Here is a 16,674-nt window from a genome sequence, read left to right as displayed (position 1 = left end):
GAATTGCATTGAAGCCACGCTGTTTTCAGTTTCCTGTTTGCAACACACTTAAACGTTTAGGATCACCCTTTCCTTCTATTAGAAAGCTATAATTTTGTCCTGAATTTCTAGAAAATTGAAGATAGGCAACCTTTATAATTTTAATTTAACATTAGAGTTCACTCACTGTGATAGGACTCACTGAAAAATAAAATTAGTAAATCCCGGAGGAATAACTTCAATATAAACGAATTGCACATCTATTAAAATAGGTTTAATTTACTTTGAATTGCTCTGACTAGGCCATGACATTACAAATGTATTAATCTGGGCCCTGTAGATTGCTGGACCTAAATTTTACCTCAAATGTGTAATAGCTGAATCTTAAAACAGACTGACTCTTCCATTGCAAGACATAATTAGCAGCATTTTAACCTGATTGTTAAAAGTCAATAATAACTTGAATAGCTTCGTACCAGACTGCTCATTTTAATTAATCCAATTAAAACTTCTGTCTTTGAATTTTTTCTTTTGTGTGCAGAGTTTTTGTTTTTATTTTTTAATGTTACCATTAATTTAGTTTGCAACAGAATTAAGTGTGGAAAGTGCACAAATTCATTGTAATAGTCATTTCGTGACCTGGAAGGTAGAGCTGGAGTGTTAGGCAACTGAGAGCTGGAGAGTGAGACATTTCTCCAGGGCAGAGGGGAGCATTCACCTCTCTGCCATCTGCATTTTGCTGTGACCTCAAAATCCTGAAGGGATTTCTCACCTTAATATAATCCGCTCCATCGAGCGGTACCAGCTAACCAAACTTTTAGAAGGATAAATCATCGTCATCTCATTTTAAGTTGTTATACTGGAGACATGGTATAATACACATTTGTGAATGGAGTTAAAAAGACAAAAGATGAGCTACTTATTTCCCTTTTCGTTAATTTTACTGAAGGAGCAAAACTTTATAGAATTAAAATTTTATTTTTCTTTGTAATATTTGGGGATTATTTAATGCAACTGAAAAATAGGCAATGTAATAGCATCTGACGTGTTTAGGCCTGAATAGAGTAGTGGAAGTGCAGTGCCCACCCCATGTTGATGTTGCAGCGATCTAGAACTAACAAACAAAACGCATCAAAAGACGTATTCAAATCAGTAGTCACATTGCTAAAGACACTGCAAAAGCCTGAAACCTATTATGTCTTGAGCTCATGCAGAAGAAATATATAAAAGTAATTCTTCCTGACAGTTGTCGTCCTGAAGCTGTTTATCCACTTGGAACACGATAATATGGAAATATAAAGGTTAGGATATGGAGTAGTTTATTTTCCAAGTCCTTTGGATTTTAATACCATTAGCTATATTTTTTATCTAATGAAGCAAAATATGTTTTACGGAGAAGCTAACTACAGAGATGTTTTTCTTTCTGTGATAGATTTTTCTTTATATTACCTCTCTGCAAATATTTAATGTTTAATATTTCCTGATAGACATGTTAAAGATTTGCGGTTTTTTTAAAAATTAAATATGTCTGAAAACAATGTGATTTCTGGTTAAACCAGTTTTATGTGTTGGAAAGTGCTCGGTGATATTGTACTTCTGTTTTGCATTGTGTTGCTTTTTTCATGGCTCAGGCAAGCACGAAGGATGAGAAACTTGTAGCAATTCATAGTTTCCTTTTTGTCTTTTATATTTCTGTATATTTTGTATGGTCTGAAAACAATACTTTTTGTCAAGCAGCTCATAATGGCACTTCTTGTCCTCCTTTTTATGGTTCCTGTGTAGTACTGTCTAAACCAGTTGTGAAATGGGAGGCATTCATTCAGTTCTGTTTTTCTTAATGAGACAAAGATGAACAGCTAGAAATAGATCAACTTTTCTTCCGTCTTTCAATTTTCAGTTATTCTGCATTGGCATTGGCATGCCTGACTAATCTAATCGCCTTTTATGATGAGATTACTGGTTCTGTGGATGAAGGGAAAGCAGTGGATGTATTGTTTCTTGACTTTAGCAAAGCTTTTGACACGGTCTCCCACAGTATTCTTGTCAGCAAGTTAAGGAAGTATGGGCTGGATGAATGCACTATAAGGTGGGTAGAAAGCTAGCTAGATTGTCGGGCTCAACGGGTAGTGATCAATGGCTCCATGTCTAGTTGGCAGCCGGTGTCAAGTGGAGTGCCCCAGGGGTCGGTCCTGGGGCCGGTTTTGTTCAATATCTTCATAAATGATCTGGAGGATGGTGTGGATTGCACTCTCAGCAAATTTGCAAATGATACTAAACTGGGAGGAGTGGTTGATACGCTGGAGGGGAGGGATAGGATACAGAAGGACCTAGACAAATTGGAGGATTGGGCCAAAAGAAATCTGATGAGGTTCAATAAGGATAAGTGCAGGGTCCTGCACTTAGGATGGAAGAATCCAATGCACCGCTACAGACTAGGGACCGAATGGCTAGGCAGCAGTTCTGCGGAAAAGGACCTAGGGGTGACAGTGGACGAGAAGCTGGATATGAGTCAGCAGTGTGCCCTTGTTGCCAAGAAGGCCAATGGCATTTTGGGATGTATAAGTAGGGGCATAGCGAGCAGATCGAGGGACGTGATCGTTCCCCTCTATTCGACACTGGTGAGGCCTCATCTGGAGTACTGTGTCCAGTTTTGGGCCCCACACTACAAGAAGGATGTGGATAAATTGGAGAGAGTCCAGCGAAGGGCAACAAAAATGATTAGGGGTCTAGAGCACATGACTTATGAAGAGAGGCTGAGGGAGCTGGGATTGTTTAGTCTGCAGAAGAGAAGAATGAGGGGGGATTTGATAGCTGCTTTCAACTACCTGAAAGGGGGTTCCAAAGAGGATGGCTCTAGACTGTTCTCAATGGTAGCAGATGACAGAACGAGGAGTAATGGTCTCAAGTTGCAATGGGGGAGGTTTAGACTGGATATTAGGAAAAACTTTTTCACTAAGAGGGTGGTGAAACACTGGAATGCGTTACCTAGGGAGGTGGTAGAATCTCCTTCCTTAGAGGTTTTTAAGGTCAGGCTTGACAAAGCCCTGGCTGGGATGATTTAACTGGGAATTGGTCCTGCTTCGAGCAGGGGGTTGGACTAGATGACCTTCTGGGGTCCCTTCCAACCCTGATATTCTATGATTCTATGATAATATTGTTTAAAAGGCAATACGTGGACAGGTGGTTGGGGCTAGAAAATGCAGGGTAGCCCTTTGAAAGGTGATTTGAAAAAGATTATTCAAGAATTGGGCTTATGGTGCTGTGTTTTTATTTTTTGTTTTTGCTTCTTTTATATCTGAAGTTCCCTGGTTTTGTTGAAGATCTTTCGTGTGTCTCAGAATATGTTTATTGTGAGCATAAGCCTTAATTGAAAGGGCGGAGGTTTTCATTCTTTGTTAACAAATATGACATTTATCGAAATGTTAATTAGTCATTGAAGCATATGTAGAAGCAGGGGTGAAGTAATAAAAGCATGGGTGGTAGGGACAAGTGGGGAACAGGATCAAAGAGTCAAATATATGTGCCTTCCCCTTTTGGCTGGTCCACTTATAGGATAACAGTCTACTATTGCTGCCAGTTACTCTAAAGGTCCCAACCATCCTAATGAACTACGTAGGCATCACTATAGTTCCACACGATGGAGTTTTTTTCAGTTTGCTTTTTTAAAATCTTGAGAAAGTTCAGTGCCACTGAATGAGTAATAACTCTATGTGATCATTTAATTAGAGATTTTTATCTTTACGGTTGCACAGGAAAACATATTTCCTAATTTTTGCATGTTTGACTTCGCAATTCTAATGTTCTCATAAATGGGGGTGGGCGGGGGTCTGAATGTAATATCTGTTACTCCTGGGGGAATTCTGTGCCACTGCGTTCATGCAGAATTCATTTCCCCCGCAGATTTCTTTGCTTTCCGGCCAAAAAATGACTTCTGACAGGCAGGCAAAGAGATGCCTCAAGAGTGGTGTCGCACCCCTCCCCAGCAGTGCAGGCACATTGTTTTGCATGCCTGGAGCAGCTGGCAGAGAGGTAAATGACCGTGGGGGCGGGGCTGGGGATGCCCCAGCCAGTGGCTCCTACCCTGCACTGGGCTTAGCTGCTAGTCCCTGCTGGGTTGGGGAGTACTGGACTTCCTCTTCCCTTGCAAGGAGCAGTGGGGCCTGGATCAGACCCACCCCCAGAAACCTTCCCCAGCTTCAGGAATCTCCACCCTCTTCCACACACTTCCTTCCCCCATCGCTCCTCAGCTGTGGGAGGAGGGGTCCATGTTCAAGGAACTGCTCTCTTGTCTGACTAACCCCCGTGCATCTGGACCCAGCCATACCCAGACTTCCCACCAAGCCCCCATCCTGCTGAGCCTCACTGTCTGCATCTGGAGCCCCCCCACCGAGCCCCACTCCAGATCCCCCTTCTAGACCCCACCCCTGCACCCAGACCATCCCACGCTGACCCCCCGCACTCGAACCCCCACCCCAACAAGCCCCACCCCCTTTGTACCTGGACCACTCCGACAAGCCCCCCACACTTGGATCCCCACCTCACTAAGCCCCACTCTCGCAGCACCTGGATACTCCTACTAAGCCCCCTGCCCGAACCCCATCCCTCCCACACACCCCAATCACCCCTGGTGAGCCCCAACCACCTTCACCTGGATCCTTCTCCAGAGTCCTATTCCTGCTGCACCCGGAACCCCTCAGTGAGCCCCTGTGCATCCAGATCCCCCATATTCAGACCCCCCATCAAGCCTCCTGCACCCAGATTGCCCCACACCTCTCACCCCACACCTGGATCCCCCCCACACTAAGCCCCTCCACACTTGGATCCTGCTGGGCTGAGCCTGTCTGCGTACACCTGGATCAGGGACCAGGTCTGGGTGTGCATGCGAGACTGTCCCTCTCGCTTACTATTTGGTGCATCTGGCATAGACGGGCAGGACCCTGGGGTGTTTCTGGGGCAGGTTTCTTGCACTTGTCATGGTTGGGTGCAACCTCACAGTGTCCATGTCCCGGGGGGAGGGGCCTCCAGGGGGATATCCCACCTCTGTGCAGCCCGTGGCCTGTACTCCTCAGTGCCATGCTGGAGCCTCCACATTTATTTATTGACCAAATATGCAGAATTCTGCAGAATTTTAATTTTTTTTGATGCACACTTTTTATTTTTTTGGCAGAGAATTCCCTCAGGAGTAATCTGTATAAGGGGTGTGTGTGTGTGTGTGTATGTATATATATATATAAAACTTCATCTTTGTCAACTATCTCTTTAAGATCACTTGGGATAGTGTTTGTCAACACAGTAGCTGTAGCTGACATAAGTCTGGTTTTATGGTATTGCACCAGAATCATAGAATATCAGGGTTGGAAGGGACTTCAGGAGGTCATCTAGTCCAACCCCCTGCTCAAAGTAGGACCCAATTCCCAACTAAATCATCCCAGCCAGGGCTTTGTCAAGCCTGACCTTAAAAACTTCTAAGGAAGGAGATTCCACCACCTCCCTAGGTAACGCATTCCAGTGCTTTACCACTCTCCTAGTGAAAAAGTTTTTCCTAATATCTAACCTAAACCTCCCCCACTGCAACTTAAGACCATTACTCCTCATTCTGTCATCTGCTACCACTGAGAACAGTATAGATCCATCCTCTTTGGAACCTCCTTTCAGGTAGTTGAAAGCAGCTATCAAATGCCCCCTCATTCTTCTCTTCCGCAGACTAAACAATTCCAGTTCCCCCAGCCTCTCTTCATAAGTCATGTGTTCCAGTCCCCTAATCATTTTTGTTGCCCTCCGCTGGACGCTTTCCAATTTTTTCATATCCTTCTTGTAGTGTGGGGCCCAAAACCGGACACAGTACTCCAGATGAGGCCTCACCAATTTCGAATAGAGGGGAATGATCACGTCCCTTGATCTGCTGGCAATGCCCCTACTTATACATCCCAAAATGCCATTGGCCTTCTTGGCAACCAGGGCACACTGTTGACTCATATGCAGCTTCTCGTCCACTGTAACCCCTAGGTCCTTTTCTGCAGAACTGCTGCCTAGCCATTCAGTCCCTAGTCTGTAGTGGTGCATGGGATTCTTCCATCCTAAATCCAGGACTCTGCACTAGTCCTTGTTGAACCTCATCAAATTTCTTTTGGCCCAATCCTCTAATTTATCTAGGTCCCTCTGTATCCTATCCCTACCCTCCAGCGTATCTACCTCTCCTTCCAGTTTAGTGTCATCTGCAAACTTGCTGAGGGTGCAGTCCACACCATCCTCCAGATCATTAATGAAGATATTGAACAAAACTGGCCCCAGGACCGACTTTTGGGGCACTCCACTTGATACCGGCTGCCAACTAGACATGGAGCCATTGATCACTACCCGTTGAGCCCGACAATCTAGCCAGCGTTCTATCCACCTTATAGTCCATTCATCCAGCCCATACTTCTTTAACTTGCTCTCAAGAATACTGCAGGAGACCTTGTCAAAAGCTTTGCTAAAGTCAAGGAACAACACGTCCACTGCTTTCCCCTCATCCACAGAGCCAGTTATCTCATCATAGAAGGCAATTAGATTAGTCAGGCAGGACTTGCCCTTGGTGAATCCATGCTGACTGTTCCTGATCACTTTCCTCTCCTCTAAGTGCTTCAGAATTGATTCCTTGAGGACCTGCTCCATGATTTTTCCAGGGACTGAGGTGAGGCTGACTGGCCTGTAGTTCCCAGGATTCTCCTCCTTCCCTTTTTTAAAGATGGGCACTACATTAGCCTTTTTCCAGTCGACCGGGACCTCCCCCGATCGCCATGAATTTTCAAAGGTAATGGCCAATGGCTCCACAATCACATCCACCAACTCCTTTAGCACTCTCGGATGCAGCGCATCCGGCCCCATGGACTTGTGCTTGTCTAGCTTTTCTAAATAGTCCCGAACCACTTCTTTCTCCACAGAGGGCTGGTCACCTCCTCCCCATGCTGTGTTGCCCAGTGCAGTAGTCTGGGAGCTGACCTTGTTTGTGAAGGCAGAGGCAAAAAAAGCATTGAGTACATTAGCTTTTTCCACATCCTCTGTCACTAGGGTGCCTCCCTCATTCAGTAAGGGGCCCACACTTTCCTTGACTTTCTTCTTGTTGCTAACATACCTGAAGAAACCCTTCTTGTTAGTCTTAACATCTCTTGCTAGCTGCAACTCCAAGTGTGATTTGGCCTTTCTGATTTCATTCCTGCATGCTTGAGCAATATTTTTATATTCCTCCCTGGTGATTTGTCCAACCTTCCACTTCTTGTAAGCTTCTTGTTTGTGTTTAAGATCAGCAAGGATTTCACTGTTAAGCCAAGCTGGTCGCCTGCCATATTTACTTTTCTTTCTACACATCGGGATGGTTTGTCCCTGTAACCTCAATAAGGATTCTTTAAAATACAGCCAGCTCTCCTGGACTTCTTTCCCCTTCATGTTACTTTCCCAGGGGATCCTGCCCATCAGTTCCCTGAGGGAGTCAAAGTCTGCTTTTTCTGAAGTCCAGGGTCCGTATTCTGCTGCTTTCCTTCCTTCCTTGTGTCAGAATCCTGAACTTGACCATCTCATTGTCACTGCCTCCCAAGTTCCCGTCCACTTTTGCTTCCCCTACCAATTCGACCCAGTTTGTGAGCAGCAGGTCAAGAGGAGCTCTGCCCCTAATTGGTTTCTCCAGCACTTGCACTGGGAAATTGTCCCCTACACTTTCCAAAAACTTCCTGGATTGTCTGTGTACCGCTGTATTGCTCTCCTAGCAGATATCAGGGTGATTGAAGTCTCCCATGAGAACCAGGGCCTGCGATCTAGAAAAATTATTCCAAATCATACTCTTATAGTGGTGACACTTGAATAGCTTAAAATATGCTGATTCTAAATACTTAGTGCCATTGTGCTTTATGTACAGTGAGGCAAAGACCTGTCTAAAAGTTAATCTGATAAAATGAAGAAAATTATTTAATACCCTAAAGGTTAAATTACTGATCAAAATATCATTATAGTACTTGCTGCTGTAGTCTATTCATGCTCTTCTTGATAAGCGCAAACTCCTGAAATATGAGGGTATATACTACGCTTCTTGGCTATCTATATTGCTGGAGGACAGATAGCTGATCACCACACTCATAGACTTTAAGGCCTGAAGGGACCATCATAAACCTCTAGTCTGACCTCCTGCACATTGTAGGCCACAGAACCTCACCTGCCCACTCCTGTGATAGACCCATAACCTCCGGCTGAGTTACTGAAGTCCTCAAATCTTGATTTAAAGACTTCAAGTCATAGTGAATTCAGCATTTACACTAATTTAAACCTGAAGGTGACACATGTCCCATGTTGCAGAGGAAGGTAAAAATACCTCAGGGTCTCTGCCAGTCCAGGTCAGTTGGACTTTAAGCATGTGGGCAAGACCCAGTCACCAGACACCTGGGAAACAATTCTTTGTAGTAACTCAGAGCCCTCCCCACCTAGTGTCCCATCACGGGCTGTTGGGAATATTTGTCTGCATGCCATTGAAGGCAATCTCATCATTACCATCCCCTCCATAAACTTATATGCTCAGTCTTGAAGTCAGTTAAGTTTTTTGCCCCCACTGCTCCCCTTGGAAGACTGTTCTAGAACTTCACTCCTCTGATAGTTAGAAACCTTTGCCTAATTTAAAGCCTAAATGTTGATGGCCAGTTTATATCCATTTGTTCTTGTGTCAACATTGGCACTTAACTTCTCTCCCTCCCTGCTATTTATCCATCCATGTATTTATAGAGAGCAATCACATCTCTCCTCAGCCTTCATTTGGTTAGGCTAAACAAGCCAAGCTCTTTGAGTCTCCTTTCATAGGGCAGGTTTTCCACTCCTCTGATCATCTTAATATCCCTTCTCTGCACCTGTTCCAGTTTGAATTCATTTTTCTTAAATATGAGACACCAGAACTGCACACAGTATTCCAGATGAAGTCTCACCAGTGTCTAGTATAATGGTACTAACACTTCCCTACTTTTACTGGAAATACCTCACCTGATGATCCTAGGATTTCATTAGTGTCATATTGGCTGCTCATAGTCATCCTGTGATCAAGCAATACACCCAGGGCTTTCTCCTTGGTCGCTTCCAGCTGATATATCTCCAATTTATAGCAAAAATTCTTATTGTTAGTCCCTAAGTGCATGACCTTGCACTTGGCACTATTAAATTTCATTCCATTTCCATTACTCCAGTTTTCAAGGTTCTTCGGTTCTTCTAATATGATATTCCGGTCCTCCTTTGTATTGGCAAAACCTCCCAACTTTGTGTTGTCAACAGATTTTATTAGAGCACACCCACTTTTTGTGCCAAGGGCATGCATGAAAATGTTAAATAAAATTGGTCCCAAGACCTATCCCTGAGGAACTATGCTAATAATCTCCCTCCAGGCTGACAATTCACCTTTCAGTATGACCCATGGTAGCCTCCCCTTTAACTAATTCCTTATCCACCTTTCAATTCTCATATTACTCCTCATCTTCTCCAGTTTACTAATAATTTCCTATGTGGAAATGTATCAAATGCCTTTCTGAAATCCAGGTAGATTAGATCTATTGCATTTCCTTTGTCTAAAAAGTCAGTTATCTTCTCAAAGAAAGAGATCAGGTTGGTCCGGCATGGTCTACCTTTTGTAAAACTGTGTTGTATTTTATCCCCATTACTGTTTACCTCTGTGTCCTTAACTACTTTCTCTTTCAAAATTTGTTCCACAATCTTGCATGCAATTGAGGTCAAACTAACGGGCTTGTAGTTTCCCAGATCATTTTTCACCCTTTCTTAAAAATTGAAGAATAGCTAACAAAATACCTGTCCTAGGATTGGACCGAGTTTATGGATTCATTAAAAATTCGTGCTATTGGGCTTGCAATTTCATATGCCAGTTCCTGTAATATTCTTGGATGGAGAGTATCTGGCCCTCCAATTTGGTCCCATTAATCTGTTTGAGTTTGACTTTCACATCAGATGTGGTAATTTCTACTTCCATATCTTCATTTCCATTAGTCACTGTGGCAGTACCCCTAAACTCCTCATGACACTTATTAATAACTGAGGCAAAGTATTCATTTAGGAGTTGGACCTAGATCTGCGGTTCTCAAACTGTGGGTCAGGACCCCAAAGTGGGTAGTGACCCCATTTTAATGGGGTCGCCAGGGCTGGTGTTTAGACTTCATGGGGCATGGAGCCAAAGCCCGAGGCCTGGAGCCGAAGCCCAAGCTGCATCTGCTGGGGCCGAAGCACAAAGACTTCATCCCTGGGGAGTAGGGCTCAGGTTGCAGGGCTGAAGCACTTGGACTTTGGCGCCTCCTCCCCTCCCCACAACCTCACTGCTTGGGACGGTGGGGCTTGGACTTTTGGCCAACCCCCACTCCCCCGTGTAGGGCGACGGGGCTCCGGCGGGCTCAGGCTTCAGTCCCCCTTCCTGGGGTCATAATTTTTATTGTCAGAAGAGGGTCAAAGTGCAATGAAGTTTGAGAATCCCTGACCTAGATTATCTTTAACCTCCACATCCTCAGTGCTTAGCAGTCCCACTTTTTCTTTCTTTGGTGGGTTTTTTTTGTTTTTTATATATCACTATAGAAACATTTACTATTGATTTTAATTTCCTTTGCAGGGTTTTGGCAGTTCTCACTTTTCCCCTACAGTTTCTGACCTCTGAGAGGTAGCTTTCCTTGCCAATTCTTCCTGTCTTTCATTCCTTGTAGGCTTTCTGCTTTCTTGTAATAACCTGTTTGAGATGCTTGCTCATCCAGCTTGATCTGCAGCCCTTCCCTACAATATTTCCCCTTGCTTCAGATAGTTTCTGCAACTTTGACTTAAAGTAATTCCAAGCCTTCTCCACATTCAGATCCTTGAGTTCTCCACTCCAGTCCACTTCCCTAACTAATTCCCTTAATTTTTTCGTTTGCTCTTTTGAAATCAAGGACCCTAGTTGCAGATATATTTTTGTTTGTCCTTCCAGTTAGTTTGAACTGAATTAGCTCATGATCACTTGAACCAAGGTAGTCCCCTACAACCAGTTCTTCTGTGAAGTCCTCACTACTCACGGATTTATTTATTTTTTTATTTGGTGTATGCAATCCGGTCAAGACAAGCCACAGCATTCTTATCAACAGTATTCAAGGCACAAAGACCTCCAGGAAGTTGAGTCATTTTGCAGTTCTCAACAGTGTGTGTCATGGTTTGTCATAGTGGACTGTCTCTAAAACACTACTGAAATTCTGCTGCAGCACAAATACCATCTTCGGTATGAAACCGATTGAGAAGGCTCCATTGCCTTAATGGTAAATAAAACCCAGGTTGATGTAGGGTAGGGGCCCAGATAAGATGATTGTCACTTTCTCTGTGGATCATGAAGCTCTATCATAAATCCCTCACCGAGTAAACTTACTCACAATGGGCATCATGAGGGCAGACGACTATGTGGTGAATTAAACAAGTCTTTAGTTAATGGTAGATGTGACATATCATGCAATTTCTTTGCTACTCTTTCCTCTCTGTGAACTGGGTGGAGCAATATTGCAGAGACCTGGTAAGCATGGTAGAGGAGTAGATATAAGTGTGCCTGAAATAATACGCATGGTGAAATTAAGTTGTACATTGATAATCCTTGTGTGAGACAAGCGAGTCCATACTGTAGAGCAGTAATCCGCCACTCACCAATACCAAACCTAAAATGGCATCACCTCTTGTAGGTTTGGTGACAGTTTGGTGAAGAAATCTGTTCGCTATCACACCCAGGAAAATCTAGGCCCTACTATTATTGGTAGCACTTGTTCTCCAATCTATATCTGGGAAATTAGTCTCACATAATCACACAATTCCCAATAGTATTTATTTCATTAAAAACATTAAAGAGGTCTCTGTTGATATCCAAATCAGATCCTGGGGGTCTGTAGCATACCCCAAGTACTATCTGAGGAAAGCCTCTGGTAGCTTTCTTCCCCAAAGTGACTTTGACCCAAACAAATTCTGTTTTATCCATTCCCTCACTTCTGATTTCTTTACAATCTACCTCATCATTAATATACAATGTTAGTCCACCACCTTTACCTTTATTTCTGTCTTTCCTGAACAGCACATACCCTTCAATACCTGGACTTCAGTCATGACCTGTGTTGCCTGTAAGCTGTGCACTTGAGTGGCTGTGCAGGATAGATTTAAGGGCTGCCCAGCTGATTAGGAGAGCGTGCACAGCCGACAGCGTGTGTTCAGGTGCCCCTCCCCCCACGGTGCGCCATCCTGCAGCTGCTCCTGCGACCATCCTGCTGGCTGTGCCAAGGGGAAGGGGAGGAGGATGCTGATGTTAGGGTGTCCCTCCCCATTCCTGTACTCCATCTCTGCAGAGCAGGGCAGAGGGGACACAGCCTGACTCAGGACTCAGAGCTGCTGCGGGGAAGGGTGAGTGGCTGAGTGCCTTTCTTAAACAGACAGTGCACTGTTTCTGAGATTTCCCCAGCAGCCAGCTCACACAGTCTCTATCTGTCTGTCTGTCTCTGTCTCCCCCACCCCCTGCCCACGTACCCCAACTCTGCTGAGCGGGGAAGGGGAGACAACAGGGCTCAGGACAGAGCAGGAGAGCTTTCAGTGAGTGTCTTAAAGAGACAGCGCAGGGCATCTCTCAGAAACTTTCCTAGCCGCCAGCACACTTGTTCTGTGTGTGTGTGTGTGTGTGTCAGTCACACACACACTCTCTCTCACTCTCTGTGACACACACTCAGTCTCTGTGTCTCACACACACTGTCTCTGTGTCACACACTCACACACACTGTCATTCTACTGCAGAGTTCCCCAAACCGTGGGGCGTGCCCCCCTAAGTGGGCGCAGAGGAACTTTCAGGACGGCACAGCTGGGGCCTTTGCCAGCCCCCACTGGGAGCATGGAGGGAGCGCCACCCAGTTCTGCTCTTGGCCCTGGCCCCAGCTGCCAGCCCCATGCCTGGGGTCCTGGCTGCTGGCCCGGGGCCCTGGCCATCGGTCCTGGCCCCTGGCTGAGGCTCCATGCCTGCCCCCTGCTATGGCCCCAGCCTCAGCCCCATTACCCCTGTCCACATTCCCCCCCCACCCCCGAGCCCCACTCCTGGCCCTGGCTCTTAGGGGTGCGGGGGGGGGAGCACAAAGGGACAATGAAGGGGCATGGGGTAGAAAGTTTGGGGACTACTGTGTTACTGCCAGTATCACCTACCTGTTAGCTTCATTGGTACTGGCACTGTCTTTCCTCTTAGTGTCCATTCTCCTCCCCACTGCTCTTCCTTTCTCCGTTACTTCTGTTGTCTCTCTTGATTTTCTCCTCCCAGTCAATACAGGGTGAGTATTTCAAGTAACATCTAATTCCCAGATATTTGAATTCATATTTGGACATGTAATGTATCCCACTCTAACTTGGCACTAATGTCTAGAAAATTGATAGGAGAAATTGATATCTCTTCATGGACTTGCATTTGTCTATCTTCACAAGCCTGGCTAACTGATCTGTTGCACACCAAGTAAGTTATATTGAAGAATAATGGCTTGGAGTCACTTGAAAAGGATGCATTTTATTCCATTTAGCCTTGTATAAAAACTAAGACCCCCCAATCTCACAACTTCTTGTGTGCAGATGGATTGGTTTGCCCACATCAAGCTCCAGTGAAGTCAGTGGGTCTCCATGTGAATACAGTAGTCTGTCAAACACAAGAAGTTGCTGCGTTGGAGGTCTTAGGAAATATTTTAGATTGTAAATCGGCTTTTCTGTATAAATGCCTTGTTCACAAAACTGCAAGTGGGAAGTAATTAATCATTATTTTGAATAAAAGTTATTTTCTTTGTCCCTCTAATTTTGCAGAAAGATTCTGTGCTATTCTCAAGGAGCTAGTGGCTGACTTCACTGCCACTGATAACCAAATGGCTGCCTGTACATTCTTGCTTCCACCTCTCTGTCACCAGGATGATCTTCTTTTACTTGGTCCTTTCTTGCAGGAGACTGACCACAGATTTATTGAAGAGCAGGTATTTGCAGTACTAGTATAACAATTAGTTAACAGTAGGGTTAGCAGTGATTTGTGACTTAATCAGGAAACGTTACTGTCATATTTCTGCCTTTGCAGCTCCTCTTAGGTAGCAATATAGCTGGAGGAAGCCTGGAGTATGACCCTTATTCAATTTATGAGAAAGCTGCAGAAGGTGATTCAGTGCCTAAACCTCTACCTCCCGCACTATCTGTTATCAGTGCTGCAGTCCGTCTCTTTGGAGTTATGTTTTCCCATGTAGCAGAATCTCAAAGGTAAAGTATTGACTTAAATTCACCATTAGTTAAACAGAGCCTAAAGAGAGTCAGAATGTTTAAAATCTTATGGAAAATATAGACTAAAGGTTCGTGAATATAGGAGGTGTGAATTATGCAGGGAATTATAGAAGGTATGAATTATGAAGGGAATTTTCATGAGCTAAAAAGATAGATTTATGGCTGAAGTTTATGTACAGTCTGAAAATTTCAGCTCTCAGTCTGCAGTTACTGGTATTGCTGAAAAGAAAGAACCAGTAAAATGGACCATTATATTGCACAGACAAGATGGGCAACGTAATATCTTTTATTGGACCAGCTTCTGTTGGTGAAAGAGACAAGTTTTCAAGTTTACACAGCGTTCTTCAGGTCTGGGAAAGGTACACAGTGTCACAGTTACATAGCATGTGAATGAGATACAGTGTTTCTCTGTCAATTAAACATGGATGGAAAACGTATAAAGTATTATAAAATGTCTTAGGAGGACGATTCTTAATGATTGTTTTCTTTCCATGCTTAGTAGTAGTCTTTTAATACTGAACACTGTACATTAACAATTCTTTTTCCAGATAAATATAAAATTTTGTCTTGAGAGGATTGTATTGCATACAAATTGTTATAAGGGCTCTTGAACATGCGGGGAGAAAGGGTGGGAAATCACAGTAAAATATAATCCTCTATCCTTGACAATGACAGGCTAAATATATTTTTAAGATTGTAATTAGAAAAGTAATAAGGAAAATAAAGTCATTTGAAAAGTCTAAAAGAAACAAGAATACGTACCCTAAAACAGTAATTTGCAACCACACGAGAACATAACGGACGCCACAAAGCTTTGTTCTGTTTTTTAAAAAGTTGTTTTGATTTAGCTTTATGATAGTGTTGAATGTTGAATGATGAAAAACATCAACACTTTTTCGTGCTGTTAGTCATTCTCCATTTTTTAAATACAAAAATATAACAACAATAAAATATTTACTTAGAATATGTAAGATTTGATTGAGGATAAATGGTATCACTTATAATGTTTTGCATTTTCAAAATACTGTACAATTAATCCTGAAATGAGCATGATTGCTAGTGATTATGCTCTGTAATTCTATGCAAGGAAAAGAGCTCATTTTAGGGGTCCTGAATCTCAGTGTCTTGGCCAGCATAAATTGGGAATGCTGCAGTACCATTGTATGCAGTAGCCCTGCTTTGAGTCACTATAGGGCAGCTGCTCTGGCTGACTAAGCAGCAAGCATTGAAGGATCTGAAGGAAATCTTATCCAGGGTTATTAAATCAGAAAAAATATGGTAGTGTGTGATATGGTCTTTCAGATGAGATGGTATAAGATAGGAATTGGCTGATTCTCTGGGCTTTAGCAAGAATCAACCAGTTAACGCAGTGTTTTCTGTTGAAAGAAAGAAAGCCACTCAATCTCCCTCCATTCCCACGACCCATCTGATATCTCATTGTCCTTTCCTGCCCACACCATCCCCAAATACTTACTTACATATATCTTTCTTTGCACCATTACCACAATACTTTGCAAAATACGTTCCTGTGTAGTTATCACCATCGCTCTCCTTATTCTTGGTTCACTAACTTTATTTTTCTATGTTTTGTTCTTTTCTGCGTGTCTGGTCTCTCTTCTCTCTCTCTGTTTTTCTCCTTGCTATTTTTGTCTTGTTTTTTTCTTTTATCTATTTCTCATGACCTCCACTGGTGGATGTAGATAACTGCTTATAATTTTGTGCCCATAAGGCATCCCAAACTGTACCATTCCCAGACACCCAAGCCTCTTTAATAGGAACCACTCTTTGGTAATCAGATAATGAAAGATGATCTATAAATAAATATCCTGTTGTAGAAGCAAGGACAAAAAAAGTACATAAGGATAGTGGAAGTACATGTGCTGATATGGAATACAAAAAAATCTTGTGGGCAGAGATGTCAAGCAGAGGCAAGAAAGGGATCTCTGTGTGTGCATGCAGGAGGATGTAGCAAAGTAAATGAAAAGTCAAAAGAGTAGGATGGGAAAGGAATAAGAGAAAATCTGGAGAATATTACTTCAGAGAAGGAGCTTAGAAAGAGTGTTCTATCTTAACTTGTTTTGGTGGCGATGTAGTCCTCTAAAGCTCCCTTCTAGAGTTTTGTTACTTCCTTGAACCCGTCTTCAGCATTATGTTGTTTTATGTATGTACAAGGCCTTGTAAAAAGGTAAACATGTGTTGCCCAAATATTGTAGTCCTTGTCCTGAAGTATGTACAATACCAGACAGAGCTTATAGAGTGGATAATATTCTTTTTATCTACAAAACAAATGACAGGAATCTGAATTAAAATGCTTCTCTGCTGACCTCAAACAACTGGCGTGTAAATTAGTTGATGAGAAGCCACCACTGTATGGTGATGGTAGGATATGGGAAGTCACTTGAGGCTTGGAGC

At 43.4% G+C, this 16,674-nt stretch overlaps 1 protein-coding gene across 7 annotated transcripts in view; it reads left to right on the top strand.

Annotated features, from left to right (window-relative positions):
* The window catches only part of HEATR5A (HEAT repeat containing 5A), a 128,136-nt gene that overhangs the window by 44,490 nt on the left and 66,972 nt on the right, over window positions 1-16,674 (top strand). For all 7 annotated transcript variants that reach the window (XM_074955815.1, XM_074955818.1, XM_074955814.1 and 4 more), the window contains 2 exons: window positions 13,804-13,967; window positions 14,066-14,241. In XM_074955815.1, coding sequence (XP_074811916.1) covers window positions 13,804-13,967; window positions 14,066-14,241 — 340 coding nt within the window. The remainder of the gene's footprint in view (window positions 1-13,803; window positions 13,968-14,065; window positions 14,242-16,674) is intronic.

Source organism: Natator depressus, chromosome 6 (assembly GCF_965152275.1).
Source record: "Natator depressus isolate rNatDep1 chromosome 6, rNatDep2.hap1, whole genome shotgun sequence".
In the NCBI taxonomy this organism is placed as follows: domain Eukaryota; kingdom Metazoa; phylum Chordata; order Testudines; family Cheloniidae; genus Natator; species Natator depressus.
The sequence above is the reverse complement of the archived record's forward strand: the minus strand, read 5'-3'. Positions and strand labels throughout refer to the sequence as shown.